At 40.0% G+C, this 20,610-nt stretch overlaps 1 protein-coding gene across 1 annotated transcript; it reads left to right on the top strand.

The window, feature by feature from the left end:
• The first annotated feature begins 4 nt into the window (after positions 1–4).
• On the top strand, positions 5–20,385 carry VPS36 (vacuolar protein sorting 36 homolog). The gene is made up of 14 exons (XM_042868018.1): positions 5–198; positions 1,245–1,313; positions 4,896–4,966; positions 6,622–6,736; positions 7,893–7,982; positions 8,842–8,928; positions 12,371–12,403; positions 12,511–12,588; positions 12,968–13,102; positions 13,755–13,820; positions 14,677–14,741; positions 15,187–15,271; positions 18,041–18,117; positions 18,204–20,385. Exons 1-14 carry the CDS (start codon positions 103–105, stop codon positions 18,295–18,297), a joined length of 1,161 nt encoding a protein of 386 aa, XP_042723952.1. The 5' UTR covers positions 5–102; the 3' UTR covers positions 18,298–20,385.
• The last annotated feature ends 225 nt before the right edge of the window (positions 20,386–20,610 follow it).

The raw sequence follows: 20,610 nt of genomic DNA, 5'->3' as shown, positions 1-20,610 counted from the left end.
GAGCGGTTGGGGCAGGGCCGTGCTCGCCCGGTGCCTGCCGGTAGAGAGCGGCGGCTGCGGCCCGGTGTCTCCTGGGGAAGGGAGAGTTCCTCCCGGACCGCCATGGATCGGTTCTCCTGGACCAGCGGGCTGCTGGAGCTGGGAGAGACGCTGGTGCTCCAGCAGCGCGGCGTGCGTCTCTACGACGGGGAGGAGAAGGTGACGGGAGCGGCTGGCGGCGCGGCCAGGCCCGAAGTGCCGGCCGGTGCGCGGGCGGGGAACTGGGGGAACGCGGGATGCTGCTGTGGGCACCTGGACGAGGGGAGGCGAGTGAGCGTGAGGGGACGTAGCTGAGGAGAAGTGTGAGGCGGAGCCGCAGCGCCCAGCAGCCGTTGCTGCGAGCTCTGACAGGGCTTGGTTCTGCGAATTACAGAATCGTGAAGGTTGGAAAAGAGCTCTAAGCTCTTCTCCTCCAACCGGCAGCCCATCCCCACTGCCCGCGTCCCTCAGTGCCACATACACCTCCGGGACGGTGACTCCGCCTCCTCCCCGCGCAGCCGGTGCCACTGCCGCGCCTCTCGGTCTCTCTGTTTTTCTCCACTCGAATGGCTGCGTACCCTTGCAAGAAGCTACAAAAGCTTCCTTCGAGCTTTACAAGTAGGAAGCAATTTGCTCACACAGATTTTTCCCAATCCTAATTGCTTACCGATATACAAAATATTTCTTCAACAATAAAATGGATAGAAGGAACGCTTCTATTTGGTAGGCCTGAAGACTTCTGTCTGTAGCACGTTCTCATTAGGTTGCTTTGTGTTCTTATAGAACTTCTACTTTCTTTATCAGCAAACAAAAGGCAATAGCCCTCTTAGAAATAAATATCCATTTAGCAGTTTGTGTATCTTGCACAGCATGTGGAGGGAGGATCTCTCAGGATTTCCTGAGAGTATGTTTATGCAGTTCAGAAGGAAGTTTGTCTATATCCATGTAATCCTTTTATGCTGGTTTTCCCATTTCTTTTTCCATTAACTTCATTGATTCTGTTCTCGGGAAGAAAAAAACAATAAGAGTGCCCTCAAAATATTGGCTTGTATCTTATTCCAACATTGTACTGATGTGTAGTGTTACCAAGTTGAGTGTTGTGGTGATGAGTTTACACACTGACTCGATGATCTTGGAAGTCTTTTTTAACCTTAATGATTTTATGATTTATTTATGCAACTTAGTGGTTAAATTTGTTGCTGATCTGTTTTATTTTTCTTGCTTAGGTGAAATTTGATAGTGGAGTACTACTGCTTAGCACGCACAGATTAATATGGAGGGATCAGAAGAATCATGTAAGTCCCACTTCTGTCTCTTGCATGTCACTCAGTTGTAAATTTCATATCAAGTAAGTTGGCGTTTGCAGATGAAAAAGAAATCATGGAATCCTTAGAGGTAGAAGGAACATTTTAAAGGTTATCTAGTCCAACTCATCTGCAGTGAACAGGGGCATCCGCAGCTCCATCACGTTGCCCAGACCTGGTACAGCCCTGCTTTGCAAGTCTCCAGAGTCAGGGCATCCACCACATCTCTAGGTGATCTGTTGCAGTGCCTCACCACCACAGCTTTGTTTGTGTATGTTTTGTCTTATAGATGTAGCCCACATTTTGTTTCACAGAAATTACGTTCAAAGAAGATGATATACAAGGAATATTCTTTCACCCAATTCTGCTTTAATAAAATGATCAGAGATGAGGAGGCGCAGAAAGGAATCGTATCGTTTTTCCTTTTCTGTGGCACACAAATGGAGAAGGAAGTCTGGCATCATGTATTGGATACTTGGTTTTGAGAATGAAGGTGAAAATGTCACTCTGACTGTAATCTGAATGCCTCTTCCGTGCTGCTCATTTCGCAAGACCTTTTCTTCCCCATTGTGTTTCGAAGTCCAATCATCCCCATCTTCTGGTTCCAGCACATAATACCAGGCCATGATAATAATTGGTGTTTGGTGGCAGTATTATGTTGTACACGCCTTATCCTTCCAGCTGACTACTGCTGTGCTGAGCCAGTAAGCCAGACCATTTGTCTGTACTACTTTGGAGAATCAGTTCAGAGCTTAAGCAGTGCTGTTGAAACAACAGTGTGATGCTGCTGCTGAATGCTTTACATCAGGTCCCCGGTGGCTTGAGATGTGGCTGTGAATGGGTGAGAAAGATTACAGATATTTAATTAGCTCTAAACATAGATTGTTATAATGTGCACCATTTTAGAGATGTAATTGAAGATGTCTTTCTCAGAACCAGGTTGAATTCTCTTTGTTTTGGACACTGTATTTTAGAAAATTTAGCCTCAGAAGCCATGTGCACATAACAGCTCTTCAAAAGTAAGTTTTATTCCACTGGACTAGCTTTTAAGAAGGGTAACTGAAGCACCTCTCATACTTAGTGACTATTCCCCACCAATCATCACATTCTTGCTCCACAGTGGTGAGCTATTCTGAGCTTCATGACATGTAAGGTTGCCAAGGATGATCTGAATTTGGCAAAGCAACTTATATATGTATATCATAGAGTCATAGAATGGCCTGGGTTGGAGGGGACCTCAATCATCAAGTTCCAATCCCCCTGCTTTGTTCAGAGAGCCTGTCCCAGCTGGGGTTGCTATTAAGTCAGGAGCTGATTGTCTAAATCACAAGCCATTCTGTAATTATTATTTTTTTTTTTCCACAGCCAATGTGAGATAATTTACCTGTGTTGAACTGTCTCTGTAATTCACCCCCCTGACTTCTTCATCAGCATGTCTTTGTGTAAGGCAGGCACATAAGGCAATATGCATTGCTTCTTATCTTCTCAGGCTTTCAGTTTGCCTGGAGTAACACTGTGTATGACAGCTTCAGCAAGTCTAACAACTGTTCAGATCCCCTTTTTCTCCTCAACAAAAAGATGACATTTGTTTCTTCTCCCCATGCTACCTCAATGGCAGGGCTCCTTGTGCTCTCCAAAGATCATGTAATTTGCTAAAAAGCAGAGAAGAAACTTGGAGAATAAGAAAATAGTTCTAACAATTTGACTTAGCAAAGGTTCTGGGAGGAGGCAGAAACACAGGGCAGCAGATTAGCAGAAATTATCCATGTCTGATCTAGTATAGGTTACTTCTGTCTCAAAAGAGCTAAGTTTTTGCTTTCTTTTTTTAAATCCATAACTTTGTTACTGTGGTAAATGAAACTGTTTCTTTCTCAAGCTCTTAGGAGCGAAGCATGGGTAGCACAATGGTCTTTTATATTCACGTGGAGCTATGATGCATAAACTTCAGAAACTTAGCTGCCTTACGTAGAATAAACTTCAGGAGATTCCCTTTTGTTGTGCCAACAGACTTTTGTAATAGAGGAGGCTACTTGTTAGGCTAAAGTAGCAAAAGTTGTTACAAAAACACTTGTTTTATAGCTGCTGTCCTTAGATACCACCTGCAGTCAAACAGTACAGAAAATAGCCATTTCCAAAGAAAAAGATGATGTAATTCTTTTACGTTTGTTACATAGCTAGATTTGCACAACATTGCAGATCACAAAATCATACGTGATTTCAACACTAAATAGCAGAAAAATAAATCCAAATGAACACACTGTCCTCATATCCCCACAGAACTTTTAATCTGTTGCTCTTTTGGCATCATTTTCTCTTGCTTTTCTCTCCAGGAAGGAGTGAAGTCCTTGTACTTAGAGTAAACTCATAGCTTTCTAGCTATGAACTAGATTAATATATTGCTTAAAAAATCTAGATATTATGTGTTGTTATATAACATTTGACTCTTTTGTTGCTTTCAAAATCTTTGGGTTTTAATGGAATCTTTTTTTTTTTCCCCTATATTTATGTGGGCATTTTACAAACATGATTGTTCTGTACATTGGTGGTAAAATCTGGAGCCAGAGAAGAATCAGAATAGTCTAAAACAGGAAGTAAAAGCCATCTGCTTTTTTTTTTTTTTTTTTTCCCTTGAGAGATTTATTCATTAGTAGAAGTTCCTCCACATATACTTATAAGCTCCAATTTAATGTGTATTTAATCATTCCATGCAAAGAACAGTTTAGGTAGCAGGGATTGAGAGGACCTCCCAACAGTATTCATTATAAGCTGGTGTTAGGAACACCTTTGTGGCTGATGGGAGAGAAAGCTTCAAAGAGGGTCTGTAAGGTTTCCTGCATTCTGACTGACCATTGATCTCATCCTGAAGAGGATGTTCAGCAAAGGATATTCACCAAAACAAGACCAGTCACATAACTGGATGCTTTGAATTGTTCCCTTCAGCAACTTCTGTCTCAAATACATAAATAAAGAGTTTAGATTCGTTTCCCACAAATAGGTACAGTCTTGTTTCTTGCTCTGCTTTGATTTATCTAAAGCACAGTTCAACAAATGTGTGTTGACATTAAACCTGTGTGAGGATGAATAGATGGAGGCATTCCTAATTGGTGTATCACCACTCAAAAAGTAATCCAGCTTTTAGACATTCAGCACCGAGAAGCCTGGTGGTTTTGTGTAGTGCTTTGGCTCCCCAAGTTACATCCATCCAAACATTTGAAGGACCTATTAGCATTATGCATTTACAGGGATAAGCTGCAGCAGTGTGGAAATTTTAGTGTTTGTGTCTTGTACTTATATCCTAAAGCTTTGTTCAGTTGAGGTTTTATAAATCTAGCCTGAAGTGCCTTACACTTAGATTTGTTTTGGTTATCTGGAACTCAGCTTCAAATCTGTATTTTTGTATTTTTATTTCTCTTTCATAGTTTCTATTGTTAACGCTCTACTTCATCTGACAGCCTCTGACAGCACCTGTAGAAATCTTTACTGTTTATGAAATGGGAAAAGAGAAAAGAATGGATTAAGAGAATGGTCAGGATGTGGCTTTAATTTCTTTTGTGTTTCCATTGATAATTCCAGGAATGCTGCATTGCTATACCTCTGTCTCAAGTTGTCTTTATTGAAGAGCAAGCAGCTGGGATAGGAAAAAGGTAAGGTGATAAAAAACTTTTTACACAGGTAGATAGTGATAGGACAAGGGAGAACGACTTCAAGTTAAAAGAGGGGAGATTTAGCTTAGATGTTGGGAGGAAAATTTTCACTGAGAGAGCATTGAGACACTGGCACAGCTGCCCAGAGAAGCTGTGGGTGCCCCATTGCCCCATCCTTGGAGGCACTCAAGGCCAGGTTGGATGGGGCCATGGGCAGCCTGAGCTGCTGGCTGGCACTGCCCATGGCACAGGGTTGGGACTGGCTGGGCTTTAAGGTCCTTCTCAACCTGAGCTAGTCCATGATTTTATTATGATCCTATGATAAACACTTTGGTTTTCTCACATTGATAATTAATTGCATGTGTGTTATGTGACAAATCCAAGATTACTTAATTATCCATGGTAGGATCAGTTTGTAAACCATGTTTCCATGTTGACAGCCAGGGAGCTCAGCATTCCTCACTTAAGACCAAGTGCATAAGCAAGTCATGACAAAGTGGTGTTTGATGCAAATGGTTAAATCATCCTATAAGCACTAAAGTATGTGTTCCAGCTTGCCATTTTCAGTGATTAGTCATCAATACCACAGTGCTGTTGCTGAATCTAAATTTGAAAGCTAATTTTTGTCATCCGTGTCACAGAACTGGTTAGGAACAGAGACTCTGCCAAATCCCATATTATCTTACTTTGCATAAACGTATGATTGAATCTGAGCTTGGAAGTGCTGGTGAGGAATAGAAAGAGCTGGTGTTTCCCCTCAGTTAGGTCACAAATCTGGTGTGGTGTGTGTACAAAGAAGTTTGACAAGAAAAAAGATTAAATGGAGAAATTGCATAGAGATATGTGCTTGCAGCCAGATGAATAGATGCAGTCAGATGAAAAGACTAAGGTAATATCCTGGGGGTGCCCAGATGAGATCAGGTAGTTCCCTTATGCTGAAGAAGGCAAATAAAGATCTATTAAAAATAACTATTTGTAAAATGAAATGGGAATGGCAGACTTGCCCCCATAATGTGATAGTGGCTTAGTATATTCCTAAAATCGTGCTATCTCAAGGTTTGTTTTGGTGGTAGGTGTCATGTTAGACTGTTATTTCCACACACATTACCTTTCAGTGTTGATTTTGGACAAGATCACATACAGTGTTCATGAGTGAAGCATACAAGCAGACAGATTAAACAGAATATTGAGATTTTCTGTTTTCTTGTGACAGAGTTAGTGTGTTTTGACAGTAATCATTGCAAGTCAAAAGCCAAATCAAAAGTACTGCTTGACAAGCAGTTTTTACCTTAACTAACACTGTCAGAAATAATTTGCTTGAAGTCTTAAGATCTGTTGCATTTAATTTTTAAAAATGATGGCAGATGCCATAGTTTATACTTGTGAGATGTTATTGTTTGAGAGGTTGTAGTAGCTTTTATGCAATATGCACACAAAATAGATATATACATGGTGGCAAAACATTTCAATGTTATTGCACAAATGTAAAGCATTATTTGATGTACTTTAGTTCTTACATGAGATAAAGCTAGTGCAGATTTTGAACAGACAGATAACTTTGATTGTAGGAAGAGGGCTTGGGTTTTGGTTTGGTGTTTTTTTTTTTTAGTTAATGAAAAGAGCTGTGTTTTCTCTTTCCTTTAACTTTTTCTTAGTGCCAAAATAGTCGCTCATCTTCATCCTGCTTCTCCAAACAAAGAGCCTGGCCCATTCCAAAGCAGCAAATACTCCTACATAAAACTTTCTTTCAAAGAGCATGGACAAATTGAGGTAAGTTTTGTACCATGTGAACCCAGTATATCAGAGCTTTGGACATGCCTTTCTCCTCTTGCTGTGATAGTGATAATTTTCCACGATCTTTCTGTGTTGACTTTTGAGGTGGAGCTTTTTCAGTACATCCTTTTTTAAAGCAAACATTGTGAGTTGATTAAACAGAGTCCCAAAAATGTCAGGAGGTGCTATGAGACTTTGTCCTCTTTCTGGTACATTTAGAAACATCTTATTCTTCCTGTATTATTTTCTAAATGGAACATGTTATTTTCCAAAATGATGACCTTGCAATCTGTTACTGTTAATAGAGTCAAAGGTGTTTCTTTGTACTTCTCCACTGAATGGAAATCAAGCAGCTTACTCCTAACCAATTCTCTCATTGCTTTAGAGCTTTGTTTCATTGTGTTTTATAAATCTTTTTCTTCTTTCTTTCCTCTTTGTTGTTTTACCAACTGCTAATCTCAAAATGCAATAGATGTTAAAAAGATAAAAAAAAAAAAAAGGAATTGTCCTCTGTGAAGAAATGTCACAGTATAAAATCCTTATGTGGAGAGATGGAAAACTTTAGCTCTGAAAGACAGAAGAAAGCCATGCCATTTCACTGCAGAAAATCAGATTTTCAACTTGAATTAGTTATAGATATCTTCATAAGGCATCTATGTGTCTTCTTTGTTTGTATCTAACGTGCATATGTTTCATCACACTCACTTTCATTTCTTTGTGAGCAAAGTTGCTTAAAGTTAACTAATCAACTAATGCCACTTTCTGGTATTAGCATTAAACAAATAAGTCTACGTGGTTGTCTCTCTGCTGTTCAATTAACAGATTGTTTGTGATTGTATTGATCAATTTTCCTTCCTTTTAAAAGCAGGCGTTTGAGCAAACCTTGCCATCATTAACTTCAGCATGTTTTGGAACATTTTGAATATCTCAAAAAATATTTTACAGTAGAAGCAGTCATGGTAGTTTGACTAGTAGCTCCTTCTCTACCATGTGTATTTTTGAAGGTTGGAGAAGAATGTTGTTCTGTGAATGTGTAGGTGTTCCCATGCTGCTTCTTACAGTGACATTTGGTTCGTTGGCCAAGAAACTAAAATAACCAGACTTACTCTGCATGTTTTGTGAAACATCTATTGTCACTCTTAAATGTTTGCAGTTCTTTCGACGATTCTCAGAAGAAATTACACAGAGGAGATGGGAGAACATGCCTGCTGGACAGACCATTCAGGTTAACAAGGATCCACAGGTAGGAGCAGAGCATCTGGCATTCTTGTGTACGTCTCATGTTGCTTTGTTTAGTTTGAATTCAGAACCTTCATGTAATTTTGTTTCCACAAGTGCTGTTTCCATATACTGCATCTGCCTCTGGCCTGTCTTCCTTAAGTGTGCTCTGCCTTGAGTGGTTGATGGTGAGCTCAGTTCTGTAATAGCACATTCAGCATGAGAGACTTGATAAAGCTAAAAGGTTTTCGGTGATCTCTTATCTGACCTCTGGCCACAGAAAACAGAAATGTAATACGTATATTTCATATGTTTGAAAACCACATGGATCTGATTTCTATTTATCTTCTAATTGGGCAGTTGTTCTGGAGGATGTCTTTGTCAGTTTGGTTGTCTTTTTACCTGTCTGCGTACTTCTAGGTTAAAAACTCTGATAAATGTGTGCACATTGCAACTGTATGTGAATACATTGTATGTATGAATATGCACAACACAGATTTCTTGAGGTAATTGTGTTTAGAAGCACTCACGTATTTGCATCGCTCTGTATTGTAAATGTTCACATGGGCTCAGGAGGCTTTAATTGGGATAAACTAAAGCATTCAGTCTAGACCAAGCTATTAAGCATATTCATGTTAATAGCTTCAATATAGTAACCATTATCTGCCTATGTGACAGCAGATTTATACTTGCTTTATGCACATTGTTTATTTTGTGACACTGATTTTGAAAGTACTGTAAAGAAATACATGAATTACTGTATGTATGTTATTGGCTATTTGGAGGAACTTTTTCTGTGTTCTGATACAAGCTTTTTCATGCTGAGGTGGATGAGAAAACTTAGCATTTCCTATTTTGACTCCTTGTTTTCTTTTCTTTTCCAGGCAGGAAGAGTAAGAGCTGTAGGAATTGTAGGGATCGAAAGGAAACTAGAAGCAAAAAGAAAAGAGACTGACAAAAACATTTCCGAGGTAAATACTACTGAAGTTTCAAGGTCAGCCATCTGTATGCGCTATTTTTGTTCATTCACACTTTCTTTTAGGGGCAGCTGAGATGGTTTATTGCTTTTGTTGAGACATCTGAATTGATTAAGAGTGTGTATTTTACAACTATTTATTCTTTTTAACTGCCTTTTCAATATTTGCAAGGGTACTTAATGTAAACAGTTCCTTTCAAGAAGGCTGTACTTCAGAACTACTGCTGTGTATTTGTAAGATTCATTACACATCTGAGCTCAATGACTTTTCATCAACAGAAGCAGAATGCAGAGACTTCTACAGAAAGAGGACGTGACAAGTGTTTTTTTCCTCTTTGTACAGCTAGTTTTGGTTTCAATTGAAAATGTAATATGTATATTGTGGTGCATTTACCTTTTCATCGCATGGATGCTTATTTTTTAAATGTTAGAGTTCAACTTATAATTACAGTGCCATAATTGTCCAGGCTCCAACAAGTTACAGGTATCTGTGCAGGGTATGTTGGCAGGATGGATGCTGTCCTTTTTCCCAGAAGCAGTGCAGTAATTGACTTTCAAATGTCAGTGCTGATGGACAGCAGGATCAATTTGTTCCTTCACTGAAAATCTTTCAGATGTATTGGGAGTAATATCCTTTGAAGTGATCTGGTTCTGTCACATGATAGTGAGTGATACACAGATTCACAGAATCACAGAACAGCCCAGGTTTGCAGGGACCTCAAGGATCATGAATCTCCAACCTGCCACATGCAGGGCCACCAACCTCCCCATTTAATACCAGACCAGGCTGCCCAGAGCCCCATCCAAGCTTGCCTTGAACACCTCCAGGGATGGGGCATCCACAGCCTCTCTGGGACTGATGTGGGAATACTCATAAACTGCCTACAACAGATTGATTCGAATGGCAAAGTGTTACAAGACTCAGCGTGCCCCAGTAAAAAGCGTGCTGCATATTCTGCTATGTAGAGTTACATAGCAGCTTGTAGGCAGCATGCTGTTTCAGATACTGCTACAATTTTTTCTTCTTTTATGAAGAATGTAGTGAATGAAATTCTATGCGTAGTTCAAAAGGCATTGTGGTGTGTGTGTGTAGTTCAAAAGGTGTTGTCTGGTTATTTTTTCCGTTTGTAGCTTTTTCAGAGAGCAGAAGAAATCCATCTGTAAGTGTTGCATGAACGTAGGAAAATCATGACTTGTGAAATCCTGCCTTCCTCCAGCTTTAAATGTTATAGATGACTTAATTTAAAAAATGGTGCCCTGGCTTCCAGAAAAAGGCTTCCTGCATCTGCTGTTCACTGCTGATAAGAATCCAGTTCTGTAGCCTTTTGTTTATCTGAGGAAGTTCCTGTTAGGTGTGTGCACATTCCCCTTTGTTTCCAGGCCTGCCCTCAGTGAGTCAGGCAGAGGAGGAGTTACACACAGCATACTGTTTATTAGCTAAAGCAAGGGTTCTTTTGATGAACAGCGTTTTCATGCAGGTTTTAGAGATGAGAAATAAGTTAGGAAAAACCTTATTAGAAAATTTTGTTGATATCATGCGAGCACAATAGAAGGACTTAAATTACATCAAAGATATAGAATTCTGTTGTAAACCATTGAATTTGGCAAATAAGGAAGCAAGAATCATAGAATCACCATAGAATCACAGAATGGCCTGGGTTGAAAAGGACCACAATGCTCGTCCAGTTTCAACCCCCTGCTATGTGCAGGGTCACCAACCACCAGACCAGGCTGCCCAGAGCCACATCCAGCCTGGCCTTGAATGCCTCCAGGGATGGGGCATCCACAGCCTCCTTGGGCAACCTGTTCCAGTGCATCACCACCCTCTGAGTGAAAAACTTCCTCCTAATATCTAACCTAAACCTACCCTGTCTCAGTTTAACACCATTCCCCCTTGTCCTTCCCCAAGAAGAAGTATTCAATTTAGTTTTGGATGCCTAGCTGAGGTACCAAGTGTTAAGAGGCTGAACTTCTATGGTTCTATGGAGTCACTTGTACCATTAGGAGGGATTTGGGTGGAAAAAAAAAACATCCCTTCTTGGAGACATGTCTCTCATCTGTGTATATGGATTCTCAGGCCAATAAGCTTCCTCACTCAGGTGCATAAATATTTTAGATGGAAACAATTCAGTCTTCCTGCATAAGTCCTGCTAAAATTCTTTCTAGAGGGGGATTAGTTGGAAGATAGGAAACGGCATAGAACTGATGTCTGGAAAGTGTAGGCAAGATGTATCTGTGGTCATTTGCTATACCCTAACTGAATGATCTTTCTTTGTGGCTGGAATTACTGGGTGCTGCTTTCAGGCAGGCAATAACTGAGGAGGCTCTGGAATGTTTCTCAAACCAGTTGGCCAACAAAGGTGGTTTGAAAAGGTTCACTACACAGGCATGTTGTCATGTATTTAGATAGATGCACCACAGGCTGAGTGTGTGTTGCTAAGCCTGGCAAAAATGTGTTACTTTTAAATATATAATATATTTACTAACTTTTTGTTTCTTTGAGATCAAAATATGTGGATCTTTTTTATTTATGCCTGAAAATACAGAATTATTGTACTTGAGACCATAGCAGTTTACTAAGCTCAATAGACTTGTTATAAGCATGGTCCTATGTTGTAGGTCCACTTTATTACAAATTTTGTGGCAGCAATAAAGCTGCTCAGACTGGAGAAAAAACTGTACAAATAAGCATTTACCTGCCTTAGCATGTACTGTGCTTTTCAGGTCCAACAGCTAGAGTTTTCAGAAGATCTTAATCTATTTTTTAAATCTTCATTTGTATAAATCTGATCGTTTGTCTCATGGATATTTACATTCTTCTTTAACTGTTTTGTGTTAAATTATGGGAGCATCACTGTTCTGTTGTGTGAGATACATGAAAAGATGTTGACACAGAATTTCAGAGATTTTGTCTCTTTGGTTAAGCATATTATATCAAATTGTACATTATCTTCCTTGCTCATTTTAAAGTAACTACAGTCTTGCTTACTAACCTAGAAGCTCCCACTCAATAAAGTGAAATTGTGTTGTCAGGAAGAATGTTTCTGTAGCATTACAGCTGGCTTATTGCTGTCCAGAAGCAATAGATCTTCTTGAGTGAGCTTTAACTCACTTGGTTGAAGAAAACCTGCCCTCACCACCAAGAAATGTTTGCCCAGCATTAAGGATAGCATAATTGACTTGGTCTGTTTAAACTTTTTTGGGTCTCAGTCTCTTTTGTTCCTTGTTTATGGATTGTATGGTTTTTCTTTGTAGACTTGTATGAAACAGTTTCATAAAACAATCAATTGTCTATAATATGTCACACTATAACTTACTAATGTAAAGGATAGCAGCTTTTACAACCAGCTTGATAGGTTTGCTGAGGTAGCTCACTGTGTCTATGAAGCTGAATGCTGTAGTTGTACTGATCTGAAATGTTTTGATTATCTTTTCAGGCTTTTGAGGACCTTAGTAAGCTAATGGAGAAGGTAAGGCACGTGTTACGTATGCGAGTAGATTTATGCTTGTTTTCTGTTCTCAGCATGTTTTCCCTGATGACCTGCAAATTGATTTATCTGTGGATTTTTCTTGATAGGCTAAGGAAATGGTGGAGCTATCCAAGTCAATTGCTAATAAGATTAAAGAAAAACAAGGTGACATCACGGAGGATGAGGTAAATGAATTTTGTTTTTAGAATCAACAGCAATGTCCCTGTGTAAAGCCAAAGCTGTCCTTTTAGCAAAACGAGTTCTGTAAAGAATGCTTTGTGAGCTTTTCTGTTCATTTTAGATCTAGTTAAAGAGACTGAAGAGTTTGGTTAACTTTTATTTTGGCTCTTTCTGAAAAGCACAGATTTTACTGCCTTTGTTGGTGGACGATGACAGTTTTCTGTTTTGTATTATTCTTGCTTTCGCTTTGCTAGTAATCGACCTTATTGGTAGTAAACTGTTGGATCAATTCACCAAAACTGTCTTCTAGTAATAAAGCGAAAGTCCTTTAAAAATGAGAGTCGTTCAATAGCTGATACGCTTTTAATGAATTTATTTGTTTAGACTATTAGGTTCAAATCATATCTGCTGAGTATGGGCATAGCCAATCCAGTTACTAGGGAAACACACGGATCTGGTACTCATTACCACATGCAGCTGGCAAAGCAACTAGCTGGAATGCTGCAGACACCATTAGAGGTAACGTACCAATTTTGTTTTTTTGTGGTGCTGAGTTTTCATGAAAACGTGTTCTGGCTGTGTTAATGGCTGTGCCTCTTTGCAAAGTTCCTAATGGAGCAGCACAGCCTCTTACTCACTGCTTACGTAAGTCTTTCCAAGAAAGAAATATTTCATTAAACTGTTTAATACTTATTCTCCATCAAGTAATATCTCACATTTTAATTTATCTGAAGCTCTTAGAGAGTTCTAGATTCTTGCCAGAAATCTATATTTACGTTTGAAACTTGTGCAGCTATATGTCTCCTAAGAAGTATATGGAATGTTTTGTTTAAGAAATGTGCCACCTGTTGTGATCAGACACGCTGCCTGAAAAATGAAAATTGATTGATAAGTTTAATACATAAAAAATCCTTCATCCTTTGGCTTAAAAATAAAATTAGGCCTCAATCTTTGGGTACAGTATCAATTTTTTACATTTTGAAATGATTGGACAAAGATTGCTAACAAATTATTTCTAGTGCTAGAAATTGGTGGTGTTGACAGGGTAGCTTTTTCATTAAAGGCCACAATTAGCTTCTCTGCTTTAGCTGTTCAAGCAGTCAAATGCAAATTAAGATACTGTGTTTACTAGATTAATACTATTTCTCTTACCAGTCTTGTGCTTACACAGGAGAGAGGAGGAATCATGTCACTTACAGAAGTGTACTGTCTGGTAAACCGTGCACGAGGATTGGAGGTGAGAAGCTGGTTTTCCTAGAATCATATCATAGAATCACAGAATGGCCTGGGTTGAAAAGGACCACAATGCTCAGCCAGTTTCAACCCCCTGCTATGTGCAGGGTCACCAACCACCAGACCAGGCTGCCCAGAGCCACATCCAGCCTGGCCTTGAATGCCTCCAGGGATGGGGCATCCACAGCCTCCTTGGGCAACCTGTTCCAGTGCGTCACCACCCTCTGTGTGAAAAACTTCCTCCTGATATCTAACCTAAACCTCCCCTGTCTTAGTTTGAAACTATTCCCCCATTTTTTCTTAGTTTTCTTAGGTTTTTTTTTTATTTGTTTGTTTGCATAAAGTGCACATCCTTGCTAAGGCAATTCAAGAATAATTTTGAAAGTATTCCTTACCAATTGCTCACTGTCTGTAACAATGTGAAGTGATCAACTGTTTATTAAAATCAGAGGTTTTTACCTTTTTTCTTCCTCCTCCTTTCATGCAGCGTTTATATATTCTCTATACTTAATAACAATGTATGCTGCTTTTCATAGTACCATATAGAGGAGAAAATCCACCTTTATCTGGAAAAAAAACACAAACCTGAGACCAGGGATTACTAAAGAATGAGGATTTTTTTTCCAAAATGCTTCAGTTCTCTCAGTAAACAGGGTAAAAATGTGTATTATAGAAAAAAAAAAACAAAGCAGTAAGGGGACAGGAAGGAGTGTAGAATAGATGGGGCAACATGAAAGGGAAAAAAAAGAACAAAATTAAGTAACCTGGTGTATATCTATCATTGTAGCAATTGTTTGTTTTGGTGTTATGCTGATACTAGAAAGGCATGCTGTCAATAAATGTGTTTTACTACTTTTTAGCTGCTCTCACCAGAAGATTTAGTAAATGCTTGTAAGATGCTGGAGCCACTGAAATTGCCGCTACGGTAAGAGATGTACAGGAGATGTATTTATAAAACATGGCACTCGTAGGTCAGGGCGTGCTGCTTGGCTGACAGTATTTTACATATGGAACTTTCTTTTTTAAACACAGTTGTCCACGTGCTGCTGTGTGCACCAACATCCACTCTACATTTCAATATGTACTTTAACCATGCTTTACTTTGTCTGCTAGAAAGACAATATTCTTCTCACTTCCAACCTTTTTTTTTTCCCCATATTGGGAAAATTGGCTTATCTAAGCCCAACTGTATGCTCTGTCTTTTTCAATCTCTTTTTATTTCTAAGATGCTTTTAACTTGAAGTTCATTTTACACAGTCGTTCCTTTTTTCATTTTGTAATGTGGTTGTCATTGTGGATGTATCAGAAGGGTGGCCATAGGTGATGTGCCTGGGGCTTTGGGTTACTTTGACCCTCTCTTCTGATTTCAGGCTTCAGATATTTGACAGCGGTGTGATGGTGATTGAGCTCCAGTCTCACAATGAAGAGGAAATGGTTGCTTCTGCTTTAGAGACAGTAAGTGAACTCCACTTCCTTCGGTGTTCTGATTATGCTGGGGAAATTTAAACACATTAGGTATAGAAATGTGAAGTACAGGATTTCCTTTTGAGGCTTTAAAATACAAAATATTCCACTTCTAAAATCTTCTAACAATAATACTCAAATGGCACTTTTCATCTTCAAATTACGATGCAGGCAATAATCTTGGTTGTTGCTTTCTCCATAAGGAATAAAGCATTTTTCCATCTCTTTTCAAAATTCATTAACCTTTAACCTTCCTCCAAATCTTTGCACTGTAGGATGAAGTTCATGACATATATTTAATAACAATGGTCTTCAGTCTTTGTATACAATGTGCTTGAAGGTGGTGAAAATAGTTCTTAAATGTTGAGGCAGGCAGGCAGTTTGATTTGGGTAAAATAGCACTTTGTATTTATAACAGTTGAGTTGGCTGTGAAGAGTGCTCACATGGAAAGTGGTGTAGAGAATTAAACTCACAGGCTTCTTCTGGGGAAACTGGCTGCCCGTGGCCTGGACAGGTCTGCCCTTCTTTGGGTAAGGAACTGGCTAGAGGGCCGTGCCCAGCAGGTAGTGGTGAATGGAGTGAAGTCCAGCTGGCGACCCGTTACAAGTGGTGTCCCCCAGGGGTCAGCACTGGGTCCCATCTTGTTCAATATCTTAATTGATGACCTAGATGAGGGGATTGAGTGTACCCTCAGCAAGTTTGCAGATGACACCAAGCTGGGAGGTGGTGTTGATCTGCCTGAAGGTAGGGAGGCCCTTCAGAGGGATTTAGACAGGCTGAACCGCTGGGCTGAGGTGAATGGGATGAGGTTCAACAAGGCCAAGTGCCGCGTCCTGCACTTTGGGCACAACAACCCTGTGCAGCGTTATAGGATTGGGGGTGAGTGGCTGGATGAGTGTGAAGAAGAGAAGGACCTGGGGGTGTTGGTTGATGCTCGGCTGAACATGAGCCGACAGTGTGCTCAGGTGGCCAAGAGGGCCAACAGCATCCTGGCCTGCATTAGGAATAGTGTGGCCAGCAGGAGCAGGGAGGTGATCATCCCCCTGTACTCAGCACTGGTGAGGCCGCACCTCAAGTACTGTGTTCAGTTTTGGGCCCCTCACTACAGGAAAGATGCTGAGGTCCTGGAATGTGTCCAGAGAAGGGCAACGAAACTGGTGAGGTGTCTGGAGCACAGGGCTTATGAGGAGCGGCTGAAGGAGCTGGGATTGTTCAGTCTGGAGAAGAGGAGGCTCAGGGGAGACCTCATTGCACTGTACAACTTCCTGAAAGGAGGCTGTGGTGAAGAGGGATTTGGCCTCTTCTCCCAGGCAACGAGCAAGACAAGGGGTAATGGCCACAAGTTGTATCAGAGGAGGTTTAGGTTGGACATAAGGAAGAACAATTTCTCTCAGAGAGTGGTCAGGCACTGGAATGGCTGCCCAGGGAGGTGGTGGAGTCGCCGTCCCTGGCAGTGTTCAAGAGGCATCTGGACGATGTGCTGCGTGATGTGGTTTAGTGCTTGTGGTGGCAATGGTGATGAGGAGACGGTTGGACTGGATGATCTTGTAGGTCATTTCCAACCTTGTGATTCTATGATTCTATGATTCTAAACTAGGCTTTGATTTCATAGAAGAATGTAAGGGAGAGGCTTTGAATGAGGAAGGCAAGCCCATAAAGGAAAGGGAAGAGATGAGAACTCTGACCAAAAGCACCCCATGCTTAATGTATAATACACAATAACATGAAACTTCTGAGAAAAAGTGAAAGGAAGTCAGGGTTTCAAACAGGAGAGTGATGTGGTTTTGAATGACTGCTGAGGACAGGAAGACGTGGAAGTCAAAGGGGAAGTCACTCGATGAGAGCAGTGATTTGGGAAGGAAAAATAACTACCCATGTGCTATGTTTGATTGTATAACTGACTTCCATTACCTAAATTTAGTCATATACTCTCAAGGTAGGCCTAATTTAATTGGAGTTTCTGCTAAAGGGAAACTACTGCTCAGAGGATGCTGAGAATAATGCAGAATGAACCCTTTTCCACCTGGTTATGTAGGAAGCAGGAAATGGCAACTGCATCTGGATTTGCAAGTTTGTTTGAATCTGAGCAAGTGAAAAAATGTAATATTTTTTAATTTGTAGCCTAATACAGCATATGTTAATATGAGAAATTCAATGCAGTAATAAGTCTGGACTTGAAATATTGTATTTCAAATGTCCACATGCCAGCCTATGTGAGAATGTTTCACGTTAGCATGTATTAACTAGCATCACTGGGACAATGGGACCAAAGCTTTGAGCCCAAGACTGAATCTTTTGTTGTGTGAATGTGATCCCAGTAGCAGGCCACAATGTAGGGTGGAATAGCAAGGTCTGTGGATTTCATACAGTCAGTGGCAATATCATAAATCTACTGAAATTCTCTGCCTCTCTCTGAGATTACTTGAATGTCTCAATCAATGACCTGTTGTGCCCTGCTGTGTTTTTATTTCCTCGCTCGAGCTCTCCTGTTTGCAGAATCACTTAGTTAGGCTGTTTGATAGTAACTGTGACAATGTACCTCTGTCTGTGAGCTACTTGAATAGTTCCAATAATTTCTTCCATGTATTTAAAAAAAATCTGAAAGAAAGGGTACCATGAACTCGTTTTTAATTTTTTAAAACGCAAACTATTTTCTTCAAAGAGATTTGCTACTGATTTTTTACTTCACAAAGCTAGGCCTGAGCGAGCTGCTATTTTAATGGCCTACTTTGTTTATTAGTGTGTTTGTTTTCTGATAGGTGTCTGAAAAGGGCTCTCTCACAGCTGATGAGTTTGCGAAGCTGGTGGGAATGTCTGTTCTCTTAGCCAAAGAAAGGTAAGGAATCATGATTGTGTTCAATAGCACCTTTGTTATCAAGTTGTCCTCAAGTAATGCAACAAATCCTCTTTTGCTTTCTCCAGGCTGCTTCTTGCTGAAAAGATGGGCCATCTTTGCAGAGACGATTCGGTGGAAGGCTTGAGATTCTACCCAAATTTATTTTTAACACAAAGCTAATGTAGTTTGTGTGCATTTGCTATGTAACGGTTGAACGTGAGAGCAGAGAGCGGAACCTTTGTACAACAGACACTGACATTTTTTTACTTTGTGTCAGCTCTAACAGTGATGAACATTGCAACACTTTACAGTTCTCAGGTATTTCAAGTGCTGAATCATCTTGTGTGGAACCAAAAGGAAATAAGAATCACCAGGTCAGAAACATGTTAATTGTCTTAAGCTGGCTATCTCACATTTCAAGTTCCATTTGATGTGCTTTGTAACTTCTCATTTCAAGAGGAGTGAGATGCAGATTGCACATGAGTGAAAATGGAGAGACTACCCTTACAGCCTGCCATGAGAGTGAGCACCCAGAACACAGGTTATTGCATACTCCAATTTCAGTTAATTTGTGTCTGGAGCAGCAAAGCAGACAGATGCATCCGTTGCAGTAAGAATAGAGACTCTGGTGTGTAAGGATTGAAACAGTGCAGAATAATTTGCAGAATAACCCTGTCTCCCTGAGGTGATGAAGTTTTTAAAGAATATTCTTGGTTTCTTTGAGACGTAAAGAATCTGCTGCAGGAGAAATTAACGTGTGTTATGTGAATCTAGAAAGCAGATTGTTCATGTTGTCATTTTGTCATGTCTTATGCTACTATCTCAGATAGAAGCATTGTTAGTATGGACTTCCTCCCTTCTCTTTCTTTGCCATCTCCCTTCCTGTCTCATTGTGTTGCACTTTGGTGCACGTTCTGTGTCCTCTCTATACAGCACAGTGTGCAATAGCCTCCTGTCACTCCACCAGACTCATTTCTTTTTGTTTGTTTGTTTTTCATTTTGTACTTCTAATGAAAGATCAGCAGTTAGCTTCATCAGCCCATTGCCTGTTTTGGAGAGACAGTGCATTTCTTCATGTCTCGTACACCAAAATTAATGTGCTTTCAATATCAAAGGGGAGAAGAAGGCTATCAACCTGTGTTTGATAGTCACAAGGTGTCTTTTTGTTTGGTATTCCTCTCCCTGTTTTCAGACTGGATGCAATTTGATAGCCTCAGCTTTTGTAACTCCAGTGGAGTTGTTACGGTACTTGGAAATGTGTTGTGGTGGTAATAGCAGTAAGTGGATGTTTATGATCCACATCACTTACATTGTCAGCTTTCTGAATGGGCTGGTTTCAGTAAATAAAAAAAATCATTCAAGTGATGGGCAAAGACAGTAAGTATGCAACTGCGTTATAACTGTGGCAGTGGAATTGGCATTAAGCAAAGGAGAGAGGTTTTTTTAACAGCCTGAAAATATTTTCAGAACTATTTCAGTGTTACCACAGCTTAGACGTGGTTAAGAACCTGTCAATAATGAGCTCAATGTGGACATCCTTACAGTAATAATGCTTTTGATTTGCCAGATGCTCATTTAGATCCAGAGAATTGTGTCCTCTTTGTCACGAGTGAAGTTGTGTGCAGTGCTTTCCTTACAGCAGTTTTCCTCTGTGTTTCATGAAGGTGCTAAAAATAATGGATTTGACACAGCTGAAAGAAAATGGTTCCACCCTGTTCTTATTCTGTTAACCAGCTAATATCATCTCTTCAGGAGCCTTATGGCCTGCTGCTTTTCTTCATTTTCCCCACAACACACAGAAGAGATCTGTGTGAGGTATCTCAGGCAGTTTGCGTCTAAGGGAAGACTGGAAATTGAGAAATACAGAAGCAGAAAGCTGGTTTGTGACAGCTATTTCTCTTGCTTGGTACTCACACCTGCCCCAGAGAAACCAGGAGTTTATGGGCCCAAACCTCTCCCACAGGGGGGATATATCCTCTGTCAGAAAGCACAAAATCAGAAAGGAAGTGCCGAGTGTAAACTCCTAGTCTCCATTACTCCAACCCAGAGCATTTAATTATCTCAATCGAGTAATAAATAACAATAGGTTGTATTTAGAATGATGGTATCTTCTTGAGATTTTCTTTCCCAGTATTTTCCTTGAAATATTTTATTTCGGTAGGGAAGAAATCTAGAAGCTAAATTGTATATAGCTGGTTTAGAATTGAAATACACAAAAGAAAATGACCACTGAAATCAATAACAATTAAAAGATTTTTCTTAAGTAGACTATTCTGTGAGCTTTATTTCTTCCTTAATGTTTTTTGAGAGCATTGAAATGTTTAAGCATCAAATCTTGTGGTTCTGTGCGGTAGGTTTTCATACAATGTATTTTTGCCACCTCGTTTTTGTACCCAAAGGGGCACAAAACAGGTTTGATGTAAAAATATAAGGCAGAATTAAATGCAATTATAATATAATTATAATATCCTGATTCTGTTGCTGAGTAGCTTG

The sequence above is a fragment of the Lagopus leucura genome, unplaced genomic scaffold (assembly GCF_019238085.1).
Source record: "Lagopus leucura isolate 7727_CA_CO unplaced genomic scaffold, USGS_WTPT01 Super-Scaffold_100001, whole genome shotgun sequence".
Classification (NCBI taxonomy): Eukaryota; Metazoa; Chordata; class Aves; order Galliformes; family Phasianidae; genus Lagopus; species Lagopus leucura.
The sequence above is the reverse complement of the archived record's forward strand: the minus strand, read 5'-3'. Positions and strand labels throughout refer to the sequence as shown.